Here is an 18,740-nt window from a genome sequence, read left to right as displayed (position 1 = left end):
AATACAGCCACCAGATTGCAAATACAATGCTACAGTACAGTCTCTCTCTTCCTCTCTCTCACACACACACACACACACACACACACACACACACACACAGAGGAGGAGTGGTTTTTACGAAGTCAGAAGGAAGAAGTCTAAGTTACAAACAACTTTTTATACATTTCCAAAAACATGTTCACACATAACAAGGCATCCTATAATATAATCACATCACTGGTGATCAAACCATGTATCACCTGCTTGTCACCTGTGTGTGCTTTAAATATGATGGCACCATCTTGTGATTGAAATAAGAAATACAACAAGTTGTATCCAAACTAAATAGTAAAAGTTGAACTTAACATATGAGGATTTATCTCAAGTCTCAAATCTTTGTGGACTCACACATGAAGAAACTTCACTGAAACCAGCCAGAAAAAAAGGTGACACGTTAATGCAGGTGATACATGTGATGCCTTGATTACCAGTGATGAGATGATCCTATAGTACGCCTTGTTATAAGGCTTTATGTTACCCGGCAACAAGAGAGCCGATGACATTGCTGCTCTTCTCATCCGATTTCTGGAGGACCACGATTGTCTGGACAAATAGAACAGCGTTTGGTAAGTGAAACTGCTTTTGTTTTCTTTACATCTGCAGTGTGTTAATTTTGCCTATCGTGTCGTTTATGGATAGTGTTCCCTGATGTAAATAATATTTGAATGGCCCTTGCTCTTTAGTGTGAGCGTTGCTGGATTGTTTTGTCACGTTTTGTTGTAAATATATGTGACTGGTTCTTGTGAGTTCGCTCTTGTCATTGTGGTAATTACATAGATTTTGACCATATGCATTGTCCGTTAATTACGAAGCATACCGTCCTGCGTGGGTTTAGGGTCCGGACAATTGAATCTGTTTGGGCTGTTTTCTTTTACAAACAAGAATGATGGTCTGGAGAAATGGGGATTGTGTGGCGATTGCTTAGCCCTGTTTGAATCAGTTGGGAACAGCTGCCTAAACGCTGCGGGGAGAATGTGGCGTGAGTTTGTGCGTGTTGTTTTCCTTACTAAGCTAGTTTAGCATAGCCTCGCAGAACATACGTGCCTCAGCTGTGTTTTGTTTTGCTTCCGGGGTCAGGCGCTGACCCGGAAACTAAACAGACAGACAGACCGGTGTCTCCACCGAAATCTTTATATTTACTTCTGCATTTTCCAAATGCACTAGTATTATTGTTCGGTTTATAAGCCTCGTACCGAACGGTTTAATACGAATACGTGATGTTACACACCTAGAAACAAATAACCGTAGCTGTGGCGCCATCCTGAGGTTATTAGGTGGTAAGACGGCACATACATTATAATGTGTTATGATTGTGCTTATAAAGCATTAAAGACATGAATTTCATATATGAAAGACATTTATTATTTTACAGTGATAAACGTAAGCATTTTTAACCAATAAATAATTTGTATCAACTCATTTATCAGAAAGTAAAAATAAAGTAAAAATATCTGCTGGTAAACTGAAGTAAAAACATAAAAAAAACTGACTATGATCTCTAATATGAACGTGTCTGTTTATGTTAACTCTTGTGGACACAAACGACTGATCTGATGACTGCAGAGAATGATGGACATTTATTGAGCAACAGTGAAAAGGTTTACACGTGCACAGTAACAGAGCGAGCTAACTGGCCGTCTCTGCATCTTTCAGACTTCCACTAATCTGGCGGTGGTGGAACTGAGACAGGGAGGGGCGCTCTCAGTTTGGGAGAGGAGCAGCAGGAGTCGGTGGCGAATGTGCAGGATGTGGAGGAGGACAAAGCATCTCTGGTACACAGCTCTGGTAGAAGGGATCGTCCTCGTCGGCTCTCTATCAGCTCCTTGTGGATCTGGATGTGAAGTCCAACAGGGTCTGGAGGAAACCACAAAGAACATGTGTTGTATTGAAATAACACGCATCACCAACCCTCCATTAAAAAAAATCAGATGAGCTGAAGAAGCACAGCTGCACACTGAGACACTACCAAATATCTCACACTGCTGAACATCTGGCTGATCAACTCTACCTTGAGTTGAGGAGGAAGAAGAGCGCTCTCTGGTCCATGAAGTTCAGCATCACAGTCAGTCAATGTGTGGAAATAGCTGTGAGGAGAAGAAGGATGTAAACAGAAAGGCAGCTTTACTTCTTCAGCCCAGACATGTTATTATGACACAGCTATGTTCCTGTTTGTTATCTGAGAGGTGATATTTACGAGTGTGTCTCTGGTCCTTGCTGTTCCTCTATGGTCTTCACATGGCAATAGGAGAGGAGGCAGCAGTGCAGGTTGATGGAGGAGGCTTCAGGTGGAGCTAGAGTCATCTGGTAGCGTCTTCAGGTGGAGGCCGAGGTTGATGGCTGCAGGTGAAGGTTCAGGCGGCAGGTGTCTGCGAGGATCTGCAGGTGGAGGCAGCAGCAGTGATGGTTGTTGGTAGAGCCTGTAATTGGAGAAAACAGATGGATATTCAATTCAATTCAATTAATTGTTGTATAGCCCAAAATCACAAATTACAAATTTGCCTCAGAGGGCTTTACAATATGTACACATTTGACATCCTCTTGTCCCGGAACCCTCACATCGGAACAGGAAAAACTCTCCCAAAAAAAACCTTTAACGGGGTAAAAAAAGGAAGAGGCCTGTGGGAGAGCAACAGAGGAGGGATCCCTCTCCCATGATGGACATAAGTGCAATAGATGTCATAACAGAATTACAACACATTCAATGAAATTACAACACATTGATTATATCAGATAATAGGCAGACAGCTAAAGGAAAAGCCTAAATTCGGCAAATTCAAAAGTAATGTCGCAAAGCCACACAGCTCTCAGAGTACAAGTCCAAAGAGCTCCCAGTGTTACAGATGTGGTGGTATGCCCCACCCTGAAAACGAGTGCCCTGCTAAGGATGCAGAGTGCCGTTCCTGTGGGAATAAAAGGTCACTACCAGCGTGTGTGCCTTGCTGGTAAAGCCGTGCTTGGTCTTGAGGAAGAGGAGGAGAGTTTCTTTCTCAGCTCTGTGACATCTGATGCTGATCCATGGACTGTTGATATAGACGTTAAGGACAAAACTTTCACTTTCAAACTTGACACCGGAGCGGATGTCACTGTTTTAAAACAGTCTGTTTTAAGAGCATTCTTTCCAATGCACAGCAGACTGTGCTCCAGAAGGCAGAGAAGCCTTTACTTGGTCCAGGACGGATTCCTCTAGATGTGTTGGGGTTCACTAGACTGCTGCTGAGGATAGGAGCCAAGCAAACCATGGCAAAGGTCTATGTGGTCAAAAACCTGCGCATGCCATTGTTGCCAGCCATAGTGGCCCTTACTCATTCGTGTTGACAGCATAGACATGGCGACCCTAAAGTCAAGCTACCCCAGGCTATGCAGTGGCCTAGGGGAGGTACAACGTTATGAGATAGAAAGTCGAAATTATCAGATAGAAAGTCAAAGTTATGAGACAGAAAGTTATGAGATAAAAAGTTAAAGATGGATAGAAAGTCTCGAACTTGAAGGATAACAGAATCTATAACTGTAGGATGGTCTTAAAATGCTAAACATTATTAGCCTTGCAGTTCTCTCCTGAACGCTTGGTCACTTGAAAAGAAGGATTTCACATCCTGCTTCGCTCTTCACGTCGTGCTAGCTTTCTCTGGAGTACAGTGTCTTCTAGTGGCTTTAGTGGCAACATCATTGTTCCCACTAGGTCAGTCACTTATAAAACTATTGCTGGAATAAACAAGTGTGCTCACTTTATAACATATTGGCTGTGCATGAAAACAAAATGCATAACAATGTGACAACACATTGGTGGGCATCACACTCACAACATGTTATCTTTGTGCTAATCATCATATGGGCCTTGACAGGTTGCACACTCCAGTCTGACCCATTAAAGTGCTCACTATTCCCACTCCAACGACAGCGATGCCAACAAACAATCCTGCTTTCAGTATACCTTTGGCACAGCGAAACCACTGTGTGGTCCGAGTCTCAGCAGCTGGAGCCGGCAAGAGGCTCTCTTCAGACTTGACATCATTGTCATGCTTAGACCACTTTAGCTCCTGCTCAAGGTTATTAATTTGGGCCGACTTAACATCATTGTCATCCTTAGCTCCCTGCTTAGCTCACTTTAGCTCCTGCTCAAGGTTATTAATTTGGGCCGACTTAACATCATTGTCATCCTTAGCTCCCTGCTGAGCTCTCTTTAGCTGCTGCACAAGGTCATTGATTTGGGCCGACTTGACATCATTGTCATTCTTAGCTCCCTGCTTAGCTCACTTTAGCTCCTGCTCAAGGTTATTAATTTGGGCCGACTTAACATCATTGTCATCCTTAGCTCCCTGCTTAGCTCTCTTTAGCTGCTGCTCAAGGTCATTGATTTTGGCCGACTTGACATCATTGTCATCAGCTTCCTGCCTAGCTGTATTTAGCTGCTGCGAAAGGCCATAGATTTGGGCCGACTTGACACTATTGTCATGCCTACCCACCTTTAGCTCCTGCTCAAGGACATTGATTTTGGCCGACTTGACATCATTGTCACGCTTAGACCACTTTAGCTCCTGTTCAAGGTCATTGATTTGGGCCGACTTGACATCATTGTCATCCTTAGCTCCCTTTAGCTCCGGTTCAAGGCCATTGATTTGGGCCGACTTGACATCATTGTCATGTTTAGACCACTTTAGAAACTGCCCACGTTTATTCATTTGGGCCGACTTGACATTATTGTCAAGCCTAGCTCCCTGCTGAGCTCTCTTTAGCTGCTGCACAAGCTCATTGATTTGGGCCGACTTGACATCATTGTCAACCTTAGCTCTCTTTAGCTGCTGCACAAGCTCATTGATTTGGGCCGACTTGACATCATTGTCATCCTCAGCTCCCTGCTTAGCTGTCTTTAGCTGCTGCACAAGGCCATTGATTTTGACCGACTCGACATCATTGTCAACCTTAGCTCTCTTTAGCTGCTGCTCAAGGCCATTGATTTTGGCCGACTTGACATCATTGTCAACCTTAGCTCTCTTTAGCTGCTGCTCAAGGTCATTGATTTTGGCCGACTTGACATCATTGTCATCCTTAGCTCCCTGCTTAGCCCTCTTTAGCTGCTGCACAAGGCCATTGATTTTGACCGACTTGACATCATTGTCAACCTTAGCTCCCTGCTTAGCTCTCTTTAGCTGCTGCTGAAGGTCATTGATTTTGGCCGACTTGACATAATTGTCATCCTTAGCTCCCTGCTTAGCTCTCTTTAGCTGCTGCTCAAGGTCATTGATTTTGGCCGACTTGACATCATTGTCATCCTTAGCTCCCTGCTTAGCTCTCTTTAGCTGCTGCTCAAGGTCATTGATTTTGGCCGACTTGACATTATTGTCATCCTTAGCTCCCTGCTTAGCTCTTTTTAGCTGCTGCGCAAGGTCATTGATTTGGGCCGACTTAACATCATTGTCATCCTTAGCTACCTTTAGCTGCTGCGCAAGGTCATTGATTTGGGCCGACTTAACATCATTGTCATCCTTAGCTACCTTTAGCTCCTGCTCAAGGTCATTGATTTGGGCCGACTTAACATCATTGTCATCCTTAGCTACCTTTAGCTGCTGCTCAAGGTTATTAATTCGGACCTGCTGATTCAACATTTGACGCTCCCTAAATTGATTAATTTGTGCCGGATTCATATTTATTTATTCAAATAAGGAAGGAATAAATAGCTGTACTGTGTGTCTTGAAAGTTCTCAATAACTGTGGACAAAGTCTGGGGTAGGTAGGCTTTATAGTTTCTTTGCCTTTGATCTGGACAAATGATTGTGCCTTTCATCTCTTTGTGACGTCATGCCGTTCTAGAGTCTGTTTTGCCTTTCATCTTGAGAATCTTGAGTCATTCTATGCGCCAGCTGTGGCCATTCGGAGACCGGGCGGCCGCTGGCAGACCCGCTGCGGGATGTTTTCCATGCTAAATCCCTTGTGTAGACTAAATTACTATCGCCGGTGATGAGTGATTTATTTATTCATGCTGTGCGTCAGATCGCATTCCTGTAAATTGTGCGATGATATCGTTAGCCAACATGCGTCTTCTGCAACGTCCTTATTCTCTGATTATAGCTTATCCTCTTCACTTGATTCTAGCCGAGGTTTCTAGACCGTCTGGTCCATACATTAGAGCAGAGGTAGCCAACACGGTGCCCGCGGGCACCCTGTCGCCCGCAGGGACCAAGTGAGTCGCCCGCAAGACATGTTCTAAAAATAGCACTAGTCATTATGGAGCTCCGTCTAAAATTGTAGTTGTTGTTCTTTTTTTAATCAAAAACGCTTGCAGAGAGTTAAGAGTTGGGTACCCGGAGGCGCACGGCGGACAGCCGGGACGAGGCTGGCGGACCACACTAGGTTTTCAGGTTCTGAATGGCGGGCGCATCCCGTTGGTGCCAGACGCGAGCTGCGAGCGCACCCCGTCGTCAGGTCCGTAAATCCTCGGAACAGGCCGCGGGGCAACAACTCAGGGGTGGCGGGGGTAGAGGCGAGGCAACACAATCCGACCGAAAAGGCCCAGACTAGAGGTTTGAACGCGGGTAGCCCTTCGTACTACTCAGTACTACTCAGTACCCTTGAAGTAGCTCTCAGTTTCAAAAAGGTTGGTGACCCCTGCATTAGAGGGAGAAGGAGGCGAACTGTTGCTGCGCCTGCACGACTTCATTCGTACACTCACTCTTTCTGTTGTATTGAGGACAAACCGATAAGCCAGAGATGGACTTGCTGCTGCAGGACTAGGGGAAAAACGTCTTGCATTCCGAGGTAAGTCAGGCATCATGATGGACAGACGTATTTTTCTTGAATCAAGTTACCTTTCAAAAACATTAAACGTTATTATATTTCAAGTTAGATCGATTGTTTGTATTATTATCTTCTATTTTCAGGTAGTCGTACTGATCCAGATGACTTTAGAGAATTTATTTTAGAGGCATATCCAAAACTCAGACAAGGGGGAGGATTTGAGTTGCTCAAAATCTCTGGAACAACACGAAGTCGCCAAATGGTGTGTTACATCATTTATTCCAATAAATTGTTGCTCTCTACATATCAACTCATCCAGTATTAATTGGAATAATTTAAAAACTATTTTTAGATTGGAAAATTCTTTCAAATCCCAGTGAAGCAGCAAAGAGATTCAAAGAAGACATTTTAAGCCAGCATGCAACTAGAAAATCATTATATCTTACCATGGATCTTGGAGACAGTGCAGAGGACAGTCCTTTCTTTTTATAAGATGGCTAATGTTGAGTGGGCTTGCCCCTTGACATGCACACTCGAGGGTAAATTGGTTACACACGCAAAACTAAAGGTAAAAAATGATCATCTATTCATTTAACTGATGTCTGTACTGTGTATTTTGCTTTTTCAGGAGATCCAGCAATTGGTGATGACGTGACTCGCCATTTCTTTGCAAGCATCATGTCCAAACTTCAGTATGGTTTTGAGATGACTTTTAAGTGAATATTCACTTTGGCTGACGGCTGGTTGTCAGCTATCAGGCTCTGTGTTTGGTTTGTAGAAAATACCTAAAACCTTAAAAAAACAAACAAATGTGACGCAGCTGCTGTGGCCCTGTAGGTTTCTACAGGATCACCCAAAGTATTCAGTGGCTGATTGATATTTCCTTACTAATTCTGTATGAAAGTTTGAATGTCTATGTCCTTTACATTCTGCACTATCAATGTTCTTTCACTTTTCTCTTTTAATTGAAGTACCAGGAGGAACTCTTCTTTTTGAGGGGGAACAAGATCATCTGATTCCCTCCACTTGGCATTACCTTTTGGAGAGTGACTTCTTTGTTGCTGCTGGCCGAATGCTTGGTCATTCATTCCTCCATAATGGGCCATGCCTTGGAGGACTCAGCCCAGCTATCCTGCATGTGCTCTTTGGTGGATCCCCAGAAGAAGCCATAATAGATATTAAGGACTGTGCTGACCTTGACATCCGTGAAACAATCAAAGTGGTAAAATACATTTTTCCAGTAAGATTTGAATGATAAAAATTCGGGGCAAGGACAATAAAAGTAATACCTGATGTCAGCAATTTTTCTCAGATATTTATAATGCCACAATCACATAATTTACTAATTTAAACCAGCAGGGGGTGCTGAAGCAATATTAAAACCATAAACGTAAGTCCATTTCTTTAAAACATGTGATTATAGTGACGGATGTCATCATGTGAAATGTGTTTTTAGAGCAAACACAGTTTTAACAGGTTCCCAACATGCTGTTTAAAAGGGATACAAAATGACATTATTTGGGATGTGGTTTGAGACCAGTGGGTGTCAACCACGTGAGATTCTGGAGGCTCTTTCCACTTCACAACTTACTCTGGTAAGATTAAAGTCAACAAAGCTCTCAACTGGCTCATTGATTCATTAACAATGGCTGATAACTTGCCCTCTAAATTGCTGTAACATATGTAAATCTCTCTGAAACTCATTTATATCTGTTTTTTATCCTCCATTTCTGTCAATTCCTCACATTCCATCTTACCTCTCCTTATCTCTCCGTTACCATTCTTGCCAATTATATCCACATCTTCACCTCTGCTCCCGGTTTCCTCTCCTCCTACCAGGCAGACCACCTGGTGCGGCGAGGTCGCCCCTTGGTGCAGCAGGAGTCTGTGGATCTGGACGTCCCGGAGGAAAAGATTCCTAAAAGAGCATCGACCGAGATACTGGAGGCTGAGAGGCTGGAGGATCTAGAGACATGCATGGTAGGCGTGGGTGGAACCGTGTGTTTTAACTGTCCGTGATTTATTTCATGTATTATTATCTAGGCACCTCGTGTTTTTCATGCGACTCAAATTACATTTATTAATTAAATGTTCGATTTAGTTGTATGACGCAAACTACAACCTAATACCACCCTCTACTGGAAAAAAATAGACCTTGGCTACTCTACATTTGCCAAAGACAATTGAGGATAGAATTTACTATTAATTTAAAGAATTGTCTCGATGTTCAGTAAATATCAGAACAGAACTTTTTGCAAAATGCTAAAAACCTGTTTTGCTTTTATAGTTGGCATTTCAGGTTGGTTCATTTGTACTCTATGAGGGCAGATATGTGTGTGTGTGGAGACGTACCTGAGTCTTATTGTTTCCTCATCACCTACCACTCTTTCAAATGTAGTCAACCCTTGGAACGGTTGCTTTTCACCACGTTTGTTTTGTTGATTTTTGTGTTGATGTAATAATGTGTGTGAGTTGGGATGTACAGTAAATGCAGGCTGCAGTCAACAGGAAGCTGCATGTTCTTCGGTCTCTGGTCCTGTCTGTTTCTCTGGTGTCTTGCCCCTCTTTTCATCTTATATCCCTCTCTGTCCTATTCACCTCTACTTTTACAAGAACACCAGCTATCTTTCTTTTGTCTTCACTAGGCTTTACTATGTGTTGTCTTTCTTCCTCTTCAATCTTCTTTTCCTCTGTTCTTCCTTCTCTTTCCACCTTTGCTCCATGGAGATTTTGTGCTGCACCAGTGTAAGTAATTCTCGACTGTCCCTCTAAACTCTCTTTTCAATTCACTTTCTGCTCACGCTGCTCTTTTCCTTTTCTGTCTGTCGTTGCTGCGCCGGCTTGCTTCACATTTCTCTGTGCTACAACACAAAGAGCCTCACGTATTTTAATATTTAATCCTGGTGATGTATTTTAAAGATGGTGTAGAAAAGCTACACTACGAGTATCGTAGGACGCATTTATCTATTACTTCCTCACTCACTCTCCAAATTATTTAACATAGTTGAATACTGATATTTGAAAATTAACTTTTTTGTTATGCATCCAGCCACATTGCACTGTTTCTCTCCACTCAATGCACTATGTGCGTCATCACCACCTTGTAAATGTGGATCACAGCACAATATAATATGCAACATCATAATAAGTACCGTCTAAAAAAACATAATAAGTAACTCTATAATTTGTTAATAATTACATGATGATGTCTGGTCTTAGTACAAACTATGAAATCTAGTGTAGTTAAAATAAGATGTGGACAGAATCCCAAATAGCCACAGAGTTAGCTGATCAATTTCATGATGTTTGACAGTACTAAAAGCTCTACTGGTCTTGAGTGATAGAAATGACTTGGACAATTTGTTAACAATTACCAGAAATTTTATTTGATTCTGTGCGCCTCTTTCAGATGACTCCAAAATCCAAGAGGAAGAGCATCCACAGCAGAATGCTTCGGCCAGTGTCTCGTGCCTTTGGTAAGCAGTATATTATATTTTTTTTATTTATATGTCGTGACATTTAGCTGTATTAGAATCAAATAGTACATTATCTTTCTGCTTGATAATATAAAAAGCGGATGGATCAGGGTGGCTGGTTTTAATCATTCTGCCTTTGGTCTTTCAAATAATTCCTCAATCTTGTGCTACCTGATGACACGTGGAAGGAAGTACTCTTGAATATTCAATGTGTATCTACAATGAACCTTCTAATGACCGTCTAATCCACAGAGATGGCGTTTGACCTGGACAAGGCCCTGGAAGACGTCCCTATCCATGTGGACGAAGCATCAACTTCATCTCAAACTCCACCTACTCCATCTCAGGTCCTGCCAAAACTGGAGCACCGACCGCCAGGAGGGATGGTGGAGCTGCCGTCCGAGGAGGAAAAAAAGCTGCAGCACTTCACCAAACTGCGACCACGAAGGAACAAGAAAAAGCACTCCAGCAAAATACCTGTGAGTAAAGCTCAGCTGCTTTGTATGGATTTTTAAAGTTCATTTCCAGACATGGTACCAGATCCTTCAACTTCCTCTTTCAGCAAATCAACAGTGCTCCATCTCAGGATGGGGAGCAGAACGGCCTAATGGGAAGGGTGGACGAGGGTGTGGACGAGTTCTTCTCCACAAAAGTCACCAGGATGGACTCCAAGTGAGGATCATGCTTCATTTAGAGTTTTGTCATGAAGGACTGTCTGAATATGTATTCCAGTATAGATGTATTCAACTATACTTGCTTCTAATATTTATATTTTACTATTATGTATTAATTATTTAATACTTTTTTGTCTCTCGTTCTGTCTCCTCTCAGACGTTCCAAGAGTTCAGAATCTCATGATGGAGAGAAGAAGAAGAGTAAAGGAGGATTCCTCAACCTCATCAAACGTTCCACCAAATCCGAAAAAGCAGATAAATTGGACAAATCAGAAAAAAATCAGACGACCCCCCCCCCCCCCCCCCCCAGTTTCGGGTAAGTCAGAGAAAAACCAGGCGACCAATCCAGCTTCAGGTACATCCTCAGCCACTGTAGCCTCGACGGCGGCTTCCATCCCTGAGGAGCCCTCTTCACCAAAGGCCAGCACCTGAGCCAAAGTCCAGGTACAGATGAATATTTTCTTGTTATAGAACAACAGATTTCACAGTACCTCTGAATGTACCAGTCGGCCCCTGATACCCTAATAATTCCTGTCCCTCCTGCAGAGACGCCTCCAGCCGCTCCCAGCACACAGACTACAGCAGCAGCTCAGACCGCTCGGAGGAGCTGAGGACGCCAGACTCCATGGACGAGCCCTGGGAGTGTTCGGACGGCAGGGGCAGCCCTCAGGGAGGCCGGCGGTACCAAGGGTTGCAAATGATGGGCAGCGGCCTCCTCGCAGAGATGAAGGCCAAGCAGGAGAGGAGAGCACACAAGGTGAGGCGGTGTGATTTCAAAAAGCAAAAGATACAAGAATAAGGGAAAAGTAAGGTACTGATGGGAGACGCCACCATGTGGCAAATGTCTTGTGCCTGATTTTAATTTCATAGGACAAGATGAATATGCCCCCCATAATCAAACACAGAATATCCTTATCCTGCAACATCTGTTTTGGGTCGTAACTTGCAAGGCAGTTACAAAGTGAGGTTGTAGTTGCAAAATGTAGTTGATAAAAAAACTCAACTCAAGGTTGAATTACCTGCTTCTTTTGGAGCTGTCTTCAACATGGAAGAGATGATAGTGGTGCTCTTCCTTTCACTTTTGCAAACCATCGCAAAAACAAACACGGCACAAAAGAAAGTCAACAAGAAAGAGAGTGACACTAATAAACTGCAATAAAAAGGAGAAACCCTACTGTAATATGATCAAATTAAGTTAATGAAAGAATTCAAGCTCAGTTTTGCAAGAGATTCAAAAGTGATTATCTTTGAACTCAAGTTAAGCCTTCCACCTGTAGAAAAAAAGGGGTGTTTTAGTAATGCTCCATTTATTTATTTAATAATAAAAAAATGAAATAGTCTATTTTAAGCCAATTCTGTAAAATGAATGTCAAAATAACATGACAGTAAAAGATAAACTTCAAAAGTAAAGTGGTATGGCAGTGAGATATAGAGGGATGCTTCTTTAAATATTTTAGTTTTGGGGACAAAGTGCTCTAAGTGTTCAGTGCTGAAGACAAGCGAGAAGTGTGTGTGTGTGTGTGTGTGTGTGTGTGTGTGTGTGTGTGTGTGTGTGTGTGTGTGTGTGTGTGTGTGTGTGTGTGTGTGTGTGTGTGTGTGTGTGTGTGTGTGTGTGTGTGTGTGTGTGTGTGTGTGTGTGTGTGTGTGTGTGTGTGTGTGTGTGTGTGTGTGTGTGTGTGTGTGTGTGTGTGTGTGTGTGTGTGTATACAGGTGTAATGGAGAGACCTATTCAGGAGACTACTTAATACAGAGCTTGGGTGTGTGGGCATTTTCTAACACAAAGGCGCCACCTCCTGTTTGAATGTTGCTTTGCTTTACACGTACAGTCAACAATAAAAGCTTGAAACTCCAAATATACTGTATATAAAACTGACTGCAAAGTGTAAAATATACCAGACTCAAAAAGATGGTCACTACTGGGACTGAAATTCAGCCCAGGACTTTGAGAAGGAGAGGGCTTTTTTTAATGCAAGGGATTTTTTGGGGGGGGGGGGCATTATTGCAGAGTAAAGATAATCTGATGATACTAAAGACCTTCAAGAGACTTTAAGATGTCTTGCTGACACTTGCCTGTTCAGTTTGTATAATCACTTCACCACTGCACTGAATCAAAACAAGAACGTTCTACACTCGTGAATATCGTAATACAATATTTTGTCCTTGTGTCTCCTCTAGTCTTCCAGCCCCGACAGACCTGACAGCAATGCAACAGGTGAGAGTTTTTTTCTGTTGAGATAAACATAGGAAGAAAACAAAACTTTTAACTCAACAGTTAGTGACTCAAGCAGACCTGCAGCTGGTTTTAGTGGATTATTAGTGGATCACGTTCCTGTTTTAGTGTCTGGTTTCATACCCATATGGTACATGAAAATCATTGTGTGCATGATTTTAATTTATTTTTATGCATGTGCCAGCAGCCAAGCCCCAGCCCATCGTCTCAGAAAGCCGCTCTCCCAGTGGCTCAATTAATAAATCAGATCCTCCGACTGGTTCTCCAGAGAAGACCCCTCCTCGTGGCGAGACGAAGCCTGACAAGGCACCTCCTCGTGGCGAGACGAAGCCTGACAAGGCCTCTCGTCTCAGGGCTACGTCCTCCTCGAGTTCTCCTGGGGGGCCAGTAAGTCCCAAACCACCGGTGCCACAGGGAGCGAAGCCTGCCCTGGCTGCCCGACCCTCCATCCCACATAAGCCAAGGACCAGCAGCACCAGCAGGAGCATAGGTACAAGCATTGGATCTGATTACCACACTGTTTATGTCCACATTACTGAGAGGATTGTTGCTGCAGTGGTTCAGTTGTTAATCTTCCTGTCAGATTGTTTGACGGATGAGACCATATTTGTTATAAGCTGATAATATGTTTTTCCTGACAGATGAGAGCTCAGATTCCCCAAACAGTGGTGGCGTGTCTCCTAAAGCCACAGTTCTTCCTCCAACGCTGAAGAGGACGGTGTCAGAGAAAGACAAAGAGGGCCAGAACAGTCTGCAGTCAGGAGGCTCTACGAACAAAACCACTCAGGATGGTGGGTCACAAAATCTGTCTGTCAAAATCTCTGAGTATCTTTTTTTTTTCTCCTTCACCTGAAACCTGTCCTTTGGCCAGAGCAGATTTCCCCTTGAATCTAGAGGAATTATCTAGGGCCTAGACAGACTGATAGATGTTTGATGTCACTGTCAGGTTGTGACAGCAGTATTATGTAACAGGCAGCCCGGCAACTTGGTGATTTATGACTGTCTATGCTCCTTTCCCTCTGATGTTTTTATACATTATGTCCTCTCCTTTGGTCTCCCTTTCTTCTCTCTGCTCTTCCTCCCTTCATTTTCTTTACTCAACGTTATCAGTGACGCCCTCTGGGCCCTGTCAGAGGCACACACATCTGATTCATGTTGATGAGCTTAATTCCTGCTCTTAAGCAAAGGACAACTTCTTTTGAAAGCACTGGCTGCTTAGTTTTTTGTTTTTTTTGTATCATCAATAGAACTTTAATAAAATCAGCGTTTTAACCATATGCATATTGAATAATTCCAGAGACTTAAAAGCTAGAGGATGTAGTTTCTGTTTGCTCAGTGCAGAAAGTGCAATGTCAAAACATCTGCGCCATCAGATGGATTCTTGGACAACAACACATTTTTTAACCAGAAAAAAACCTTTGCTCCTACTTATTAGAGATTTAATGATGCTGGAACAATAAATGTAGGACATGAAAGCATTCAGGGCTTTATAAGAAACGTTTAAAAAAAAAAAGACTTGCACATTGTCCTCCCTTGTCTGAAAGCACTGTACATATATGACCATATGCGTCAGATGCAGATCATTACAGAGTCAATCGAGAGCCATTAGGTGGCGGTATACACAAGGGAATGTTTAGTTCCTTTTGCATGTTGAAGAAGACGATCAAGAATAGTGAAGTGGCAGTGTGGAGCAGAATCCCTTTTAAGTACTCTATCCCAGCATGCTTTGGGCAGAGAGTAGGGAAATATTCTTAAACGATTATCAGTCAATCGAAGGGATAACAATCTGTATATCCTTAATAAAGGTTTACAACTTGTGCTGTATATCTAAGAATCCATTGTTTCTGCTACAGTTGTAATCGTGCACTCCTTTGCACATTTACTAAGACGTTTTTGGCAGCAGATTGCTCGCAAAGATAAGGGTGAATTGTTGCGCTTTACATCACTTATTGCTGTAAAGCCTCGGTTATCCTCCAAAACGGACACTAAGAGCTGCGTATGCGTAGTTGTTCTGTCTGTGCTCGATGCCTGCGTTCTACACATGCACAGAAGACTGCTCCACTACCTCTTGTAACGTACAACAACGTACGATGCGGTCGTCACCCTCTGATGAAGAAACTGTAGCAGTATACGTAATATCAGATATATTTAAACAAAATGTGTAGTTTCAACAATTTCCCTCTCTTCCTCACCTTTCTTTTCTCTTCCCCTATCTTCCCCTTATTCTAAGCATTGTCAACACTTGCTGTCATTTTCATCTTCTCCCTCTCTTGTTTTTTAGTGAGGGCGGGGTTTGTGTCGGACTCTGTTCAGCGACCCAGCCGTCTCCGTACCAACTCTGAGGATCATGGCTCCTTCAAGACCAAGGACCAATCTCCAAACCCAGACAAGGACAAGGCAGCGGGCAAAAAGTCCTCAGACTCTGGGGAGGAGGCAGACAAAGACTTTATTTTAATATGAGTAAGAGAAATTCACAGCAAAAACCTGTTGACAAGTCTCACATGTTTTCCTTTTAGAAAAGCAACTAAAGGAGGACTATAATCAATAATCATTAATTGATATGTTTTCATTTATATTAGCGGTTGTACCTGTAGGTTTTGTCTGACCGCAAAGTACAAATCCTCTTTGGTTTGCAGGAAGACCTGCTGTAGTGTCATGCAATACACCGTTTCAAATTCAAGTTTGGTTGTCTATGACAAGATAAAACTAATGATATTAACACTTGGGGTAATATCCTCTGTAATCTTTTTTTAGTCACAACTTGTCACCTAGTAAACCAAACTGCTAAGTCTCCTAAGAGCTTCCTCCTCACAGACGGCCTTTTCTCCTTTTTTCATTCCTACTCTCTGCCGTCAGGTGAAAATCTCATGTCTCTCAAAAAATAACCTTTTCAGGGTTTGAGGAAACGGTTCCTGAAGTTTTCAAGCATCTTCAGCCAATGACTACTGAATCTTGAATGACGTTTGTAAACCACAAAAAAAAAAGATGCTTCCAGGAACCAGCAGACTTTTTGTGCAAAAGACAGAGAGAGAGAGAGAGACTGTGAAAATATGAGTGGACATTAAAAAAAAATTCTCTTTCCTTGTCTAATAGCTCTTCTCCCAGGGACCAAACACATGTAACAATAATATCAGGATCACTGTACTGTACTTGATCTCAAACATACAACCAGACCAGGACCCAATGGCATTCGTTTCCTTCTATATATTTGTATAGATTTTTCTATATGCTATTATCAGTATGTGCAAGTTACTTTTCTCCGGACTTCAGAGGTGACTGAATCCATTATGCAATTCATCTTTTTTTTTTTCAGGAAAATACAGGTTCAGCTGAGAATCTCAGCCCACCATAAATCAGAAATACACATTTGATGTAGCTTATCTAACAGCAAAACCACAAGTCCCTTAGAGGAGACTACATCAAACATCCCGTCTGAACTCTTGTTTGTCTCTGTGTGGGAGAGTTGGAGTAACCATATGAAGTGTTGCTTTGAGAGGACTGTGGTGCACTATAACATCACTGATCACCAATCCATACGGCTTCAGCACTGTTAACTAACACTGTTCTGTGTTTAGACACTGTGAGAAAAAAAAAAAAAAACATTTACTGTATCATGATACCTTTAAACTGCGGATGTCTTTTTTCTGCTGTTTGTGGGGGAAAGGAGTATGTGTCTGTCATTAAAGAGCAATACAGAGGCCCATCATAAACATGTCTGTGGTGCTTTATGGTAAAGAAAAAGAAAACAGCATTATGTCTAGCTGGAACTTGTCAAAACAAATGAGAATATAGATCATTGCTAAACTCTGTCACACATACTCTGAATTGCTCTTAAAGACAGATTAATTCCTCACTTCTGGTAGCACTACCTGGTGTGCCGATGGTCCAATGAAAGCTTACTCAAAAACAGGATGTTATAATGTTATGTATGTAATGTTGTGTATAATAATCTGCTTGAAGGTAACATGGAAACCACTGACATTTGCTTTCAATTTCAGAAGCTATTTTGTCTTATCTTTGTGTGAAAGCGGCACACTGAGGGAACTCCAGCCTTCAAACACTTCAGACTTGACCTTCAGGGATTTCAAATTCAGTTCACTTTCAATTTATTCTGTCCAAAGACAAGTTTTGAACTTTAAATGATAAGGAGTTGGCATTTGTTAGAAAACGATTGAGAAAACAGTGCCTGAAGGAAAAGTGCACAGAGGGTAGCTGGATTTTGACCACAGGGACCTGTAGGCTAGTCTGTATGTAGCGTTTTCAGGACCTGAACGCTACACAACAACAACGACGACGACGACACACATTGGTCTCAGGCCTCATCTTTGTCTTTTAACAGCGAGAAATGCCCTTTTCACACTGCTACACAGTCAGCATACAGATTCTAAAATCATGTTCAAAATCATTCATCTGATTAATTGGTTACGGTTAAAAAAATTCAGATTGTGTGTCAACTAATACCTCTACAGATTGTACCCTTAGCGTTGGATTTTTTGCTTTGAATTATAAACATGCAGTTTCACTAATATTAGAAAAAGCGGTTGGGACAGACATTTAGCCTTTGCATTAAATTATACTGCATTCATCTCATATTGGGGTTACTATAATTACCAGTTAACTTACAAATACCATCGACATCCAAGTTGTAATAATAACTCTGAAAAATTGTTCTGAAAGTTTTCCTTAAAAAACAAACAAACATGGACGCCTCACGTCAGTCAAGGGAAATAACCCAAATTGAAAGGATAGAATGCTATATTGTCAAAGCATATTGTTTAAACCCTTATCCAATCAACTTTGCAGTCATACAAAGGGATGACAGAAACACTTGTCGCACGTCATAAACATGATAATCTGTCTCATTTCTGTTGAATAAATACCTGAATGTGAGATCCAACTAATGCTTCATTATATCAATGATATATATCATTATATCTAGTTGTTGTGTGCCAAACTGTGCTCCAACATTAAACATTAAATGTACACCAGACCTCACTCTTTATGCCCAGTGTGAAAAGGGCACAACTTGTATTTTGTTGTACCATGCAAGAGTTATTTTAGTCACAGCCAAAAGTCTTACTGGTGCACCTTTTCCTGTGACGTCTATGGATGTCTCTTTGAAGGATTATGATGAGATTTTGGTTTTTTTGTCACTAATCATGGCTCGGAAATAACACTGTTCCTTCTGTATGTAGTTAATCTAGTGTCTGATGTCAACAACTGCTTTGATTTACAGTCAAAGTCCCAAAACTGAAACATTACTTTTAGTTTGAAATATGCCATATCCTGATGGAAGGAAATCATATGGACACCTCCTCTCTCTGTTTTTGTTTTCTGTTTCGTATTTCAGAAGCAGCTGGCTGTGTTTCTGTCAAGTTGTGTGAAAGACTGTTGGTGCACGGAGTGGAGAAAGTGAAGATAACCAGTAACACTGAGTCTTGACTCCTGAGTCTACATGTGTGAGACTGCATGATGTGGCTGTGAGTTGTACTGTATGTATATATGTGCTTTCATACATGTAGGAGTGTACGTGTGTAGATATGAATGTGTAATATACGCACATGTAATATACACACTGTGACACATACA

The 18,740-nt window shown here is 42.1% G+C and overlaps 1 protein-coding gene across 11 annotated transcripts; it reads left to right on the top strand.

Moving 5' to 3' along the window:
- The first annotated feature begins 390 nt into the window (after positions 1 to 390).
- LOC142938112 (F-actin-uncapping protein LRRC16A-like) lies at positions 391 to 18,048 on the top strand. 11 transcript variants are annotated; one of them, XR_012949522.1, is made up of 9 exons: positions 767 to 1,316; positions 1,693 to 7,463; positions 7,743 to 7,993; positions 8,611 to 8,751; positions 10,181 to 10,247; positions 10,500 to 10,726; positions 10,810 to 10,919; positions 11,079 to 11,365; positions 11,468 to 11,606. XR_012949522.1 is itself a non-coding variant. In XM_076081337.1 (6 exons), the coding sequence occupies exons 2-6, from the start codon at positions 11,547 to 11,549 to the stop codon at positions 15,609 to 15,611; spliced, it is 801 nt and encodes a 266-aa protein (XP_075937452.1). In that variant the 5' UTR covers positions 11,224 to 11,365; positions 11,468 to 11,546; the 3' UTR covers positions 15,612 to 18,048. The 11 variants fall into 11 exon arrangements, 2 of the variants coding, with proteins under 2 accessions (XP_075937452.1, XP_075937451.1); XR_012949521.1 differs by having other exon boundaries at positions 768 to 1,316; positions 1,693 to 6,792; positions 7,400 to 7,993; XR_012949517.1 differs by having other exon boundaries at positions 768 to 1,316; positions 1,693 to 6,792; positions 6,915 to 7,993.
- Positions 18,049 to 18,740: the final 692 nt, after the last annotated feature.

This window comes from Anarhichas minor, unplaced genomic scaffold (genome assembly GCF_050575085.1).
Source record: "Anarhichas minor isolate MPS153535 unplaced genomic scaffold, ASM5057508v1 ptg000080l, whole genome shotgun sequence".
Taxonomy (NCBI): Eukaryota; Metazoa; Chordata; class Actinopteri; order Perciformes; family Anarhichadidae; genus Anarhichas; species Anarhichas minor.
Note: the sequence above shows the minus strand (reverse complement) of the source record. Positions and strands in the feature narration are given on the sequence as shown.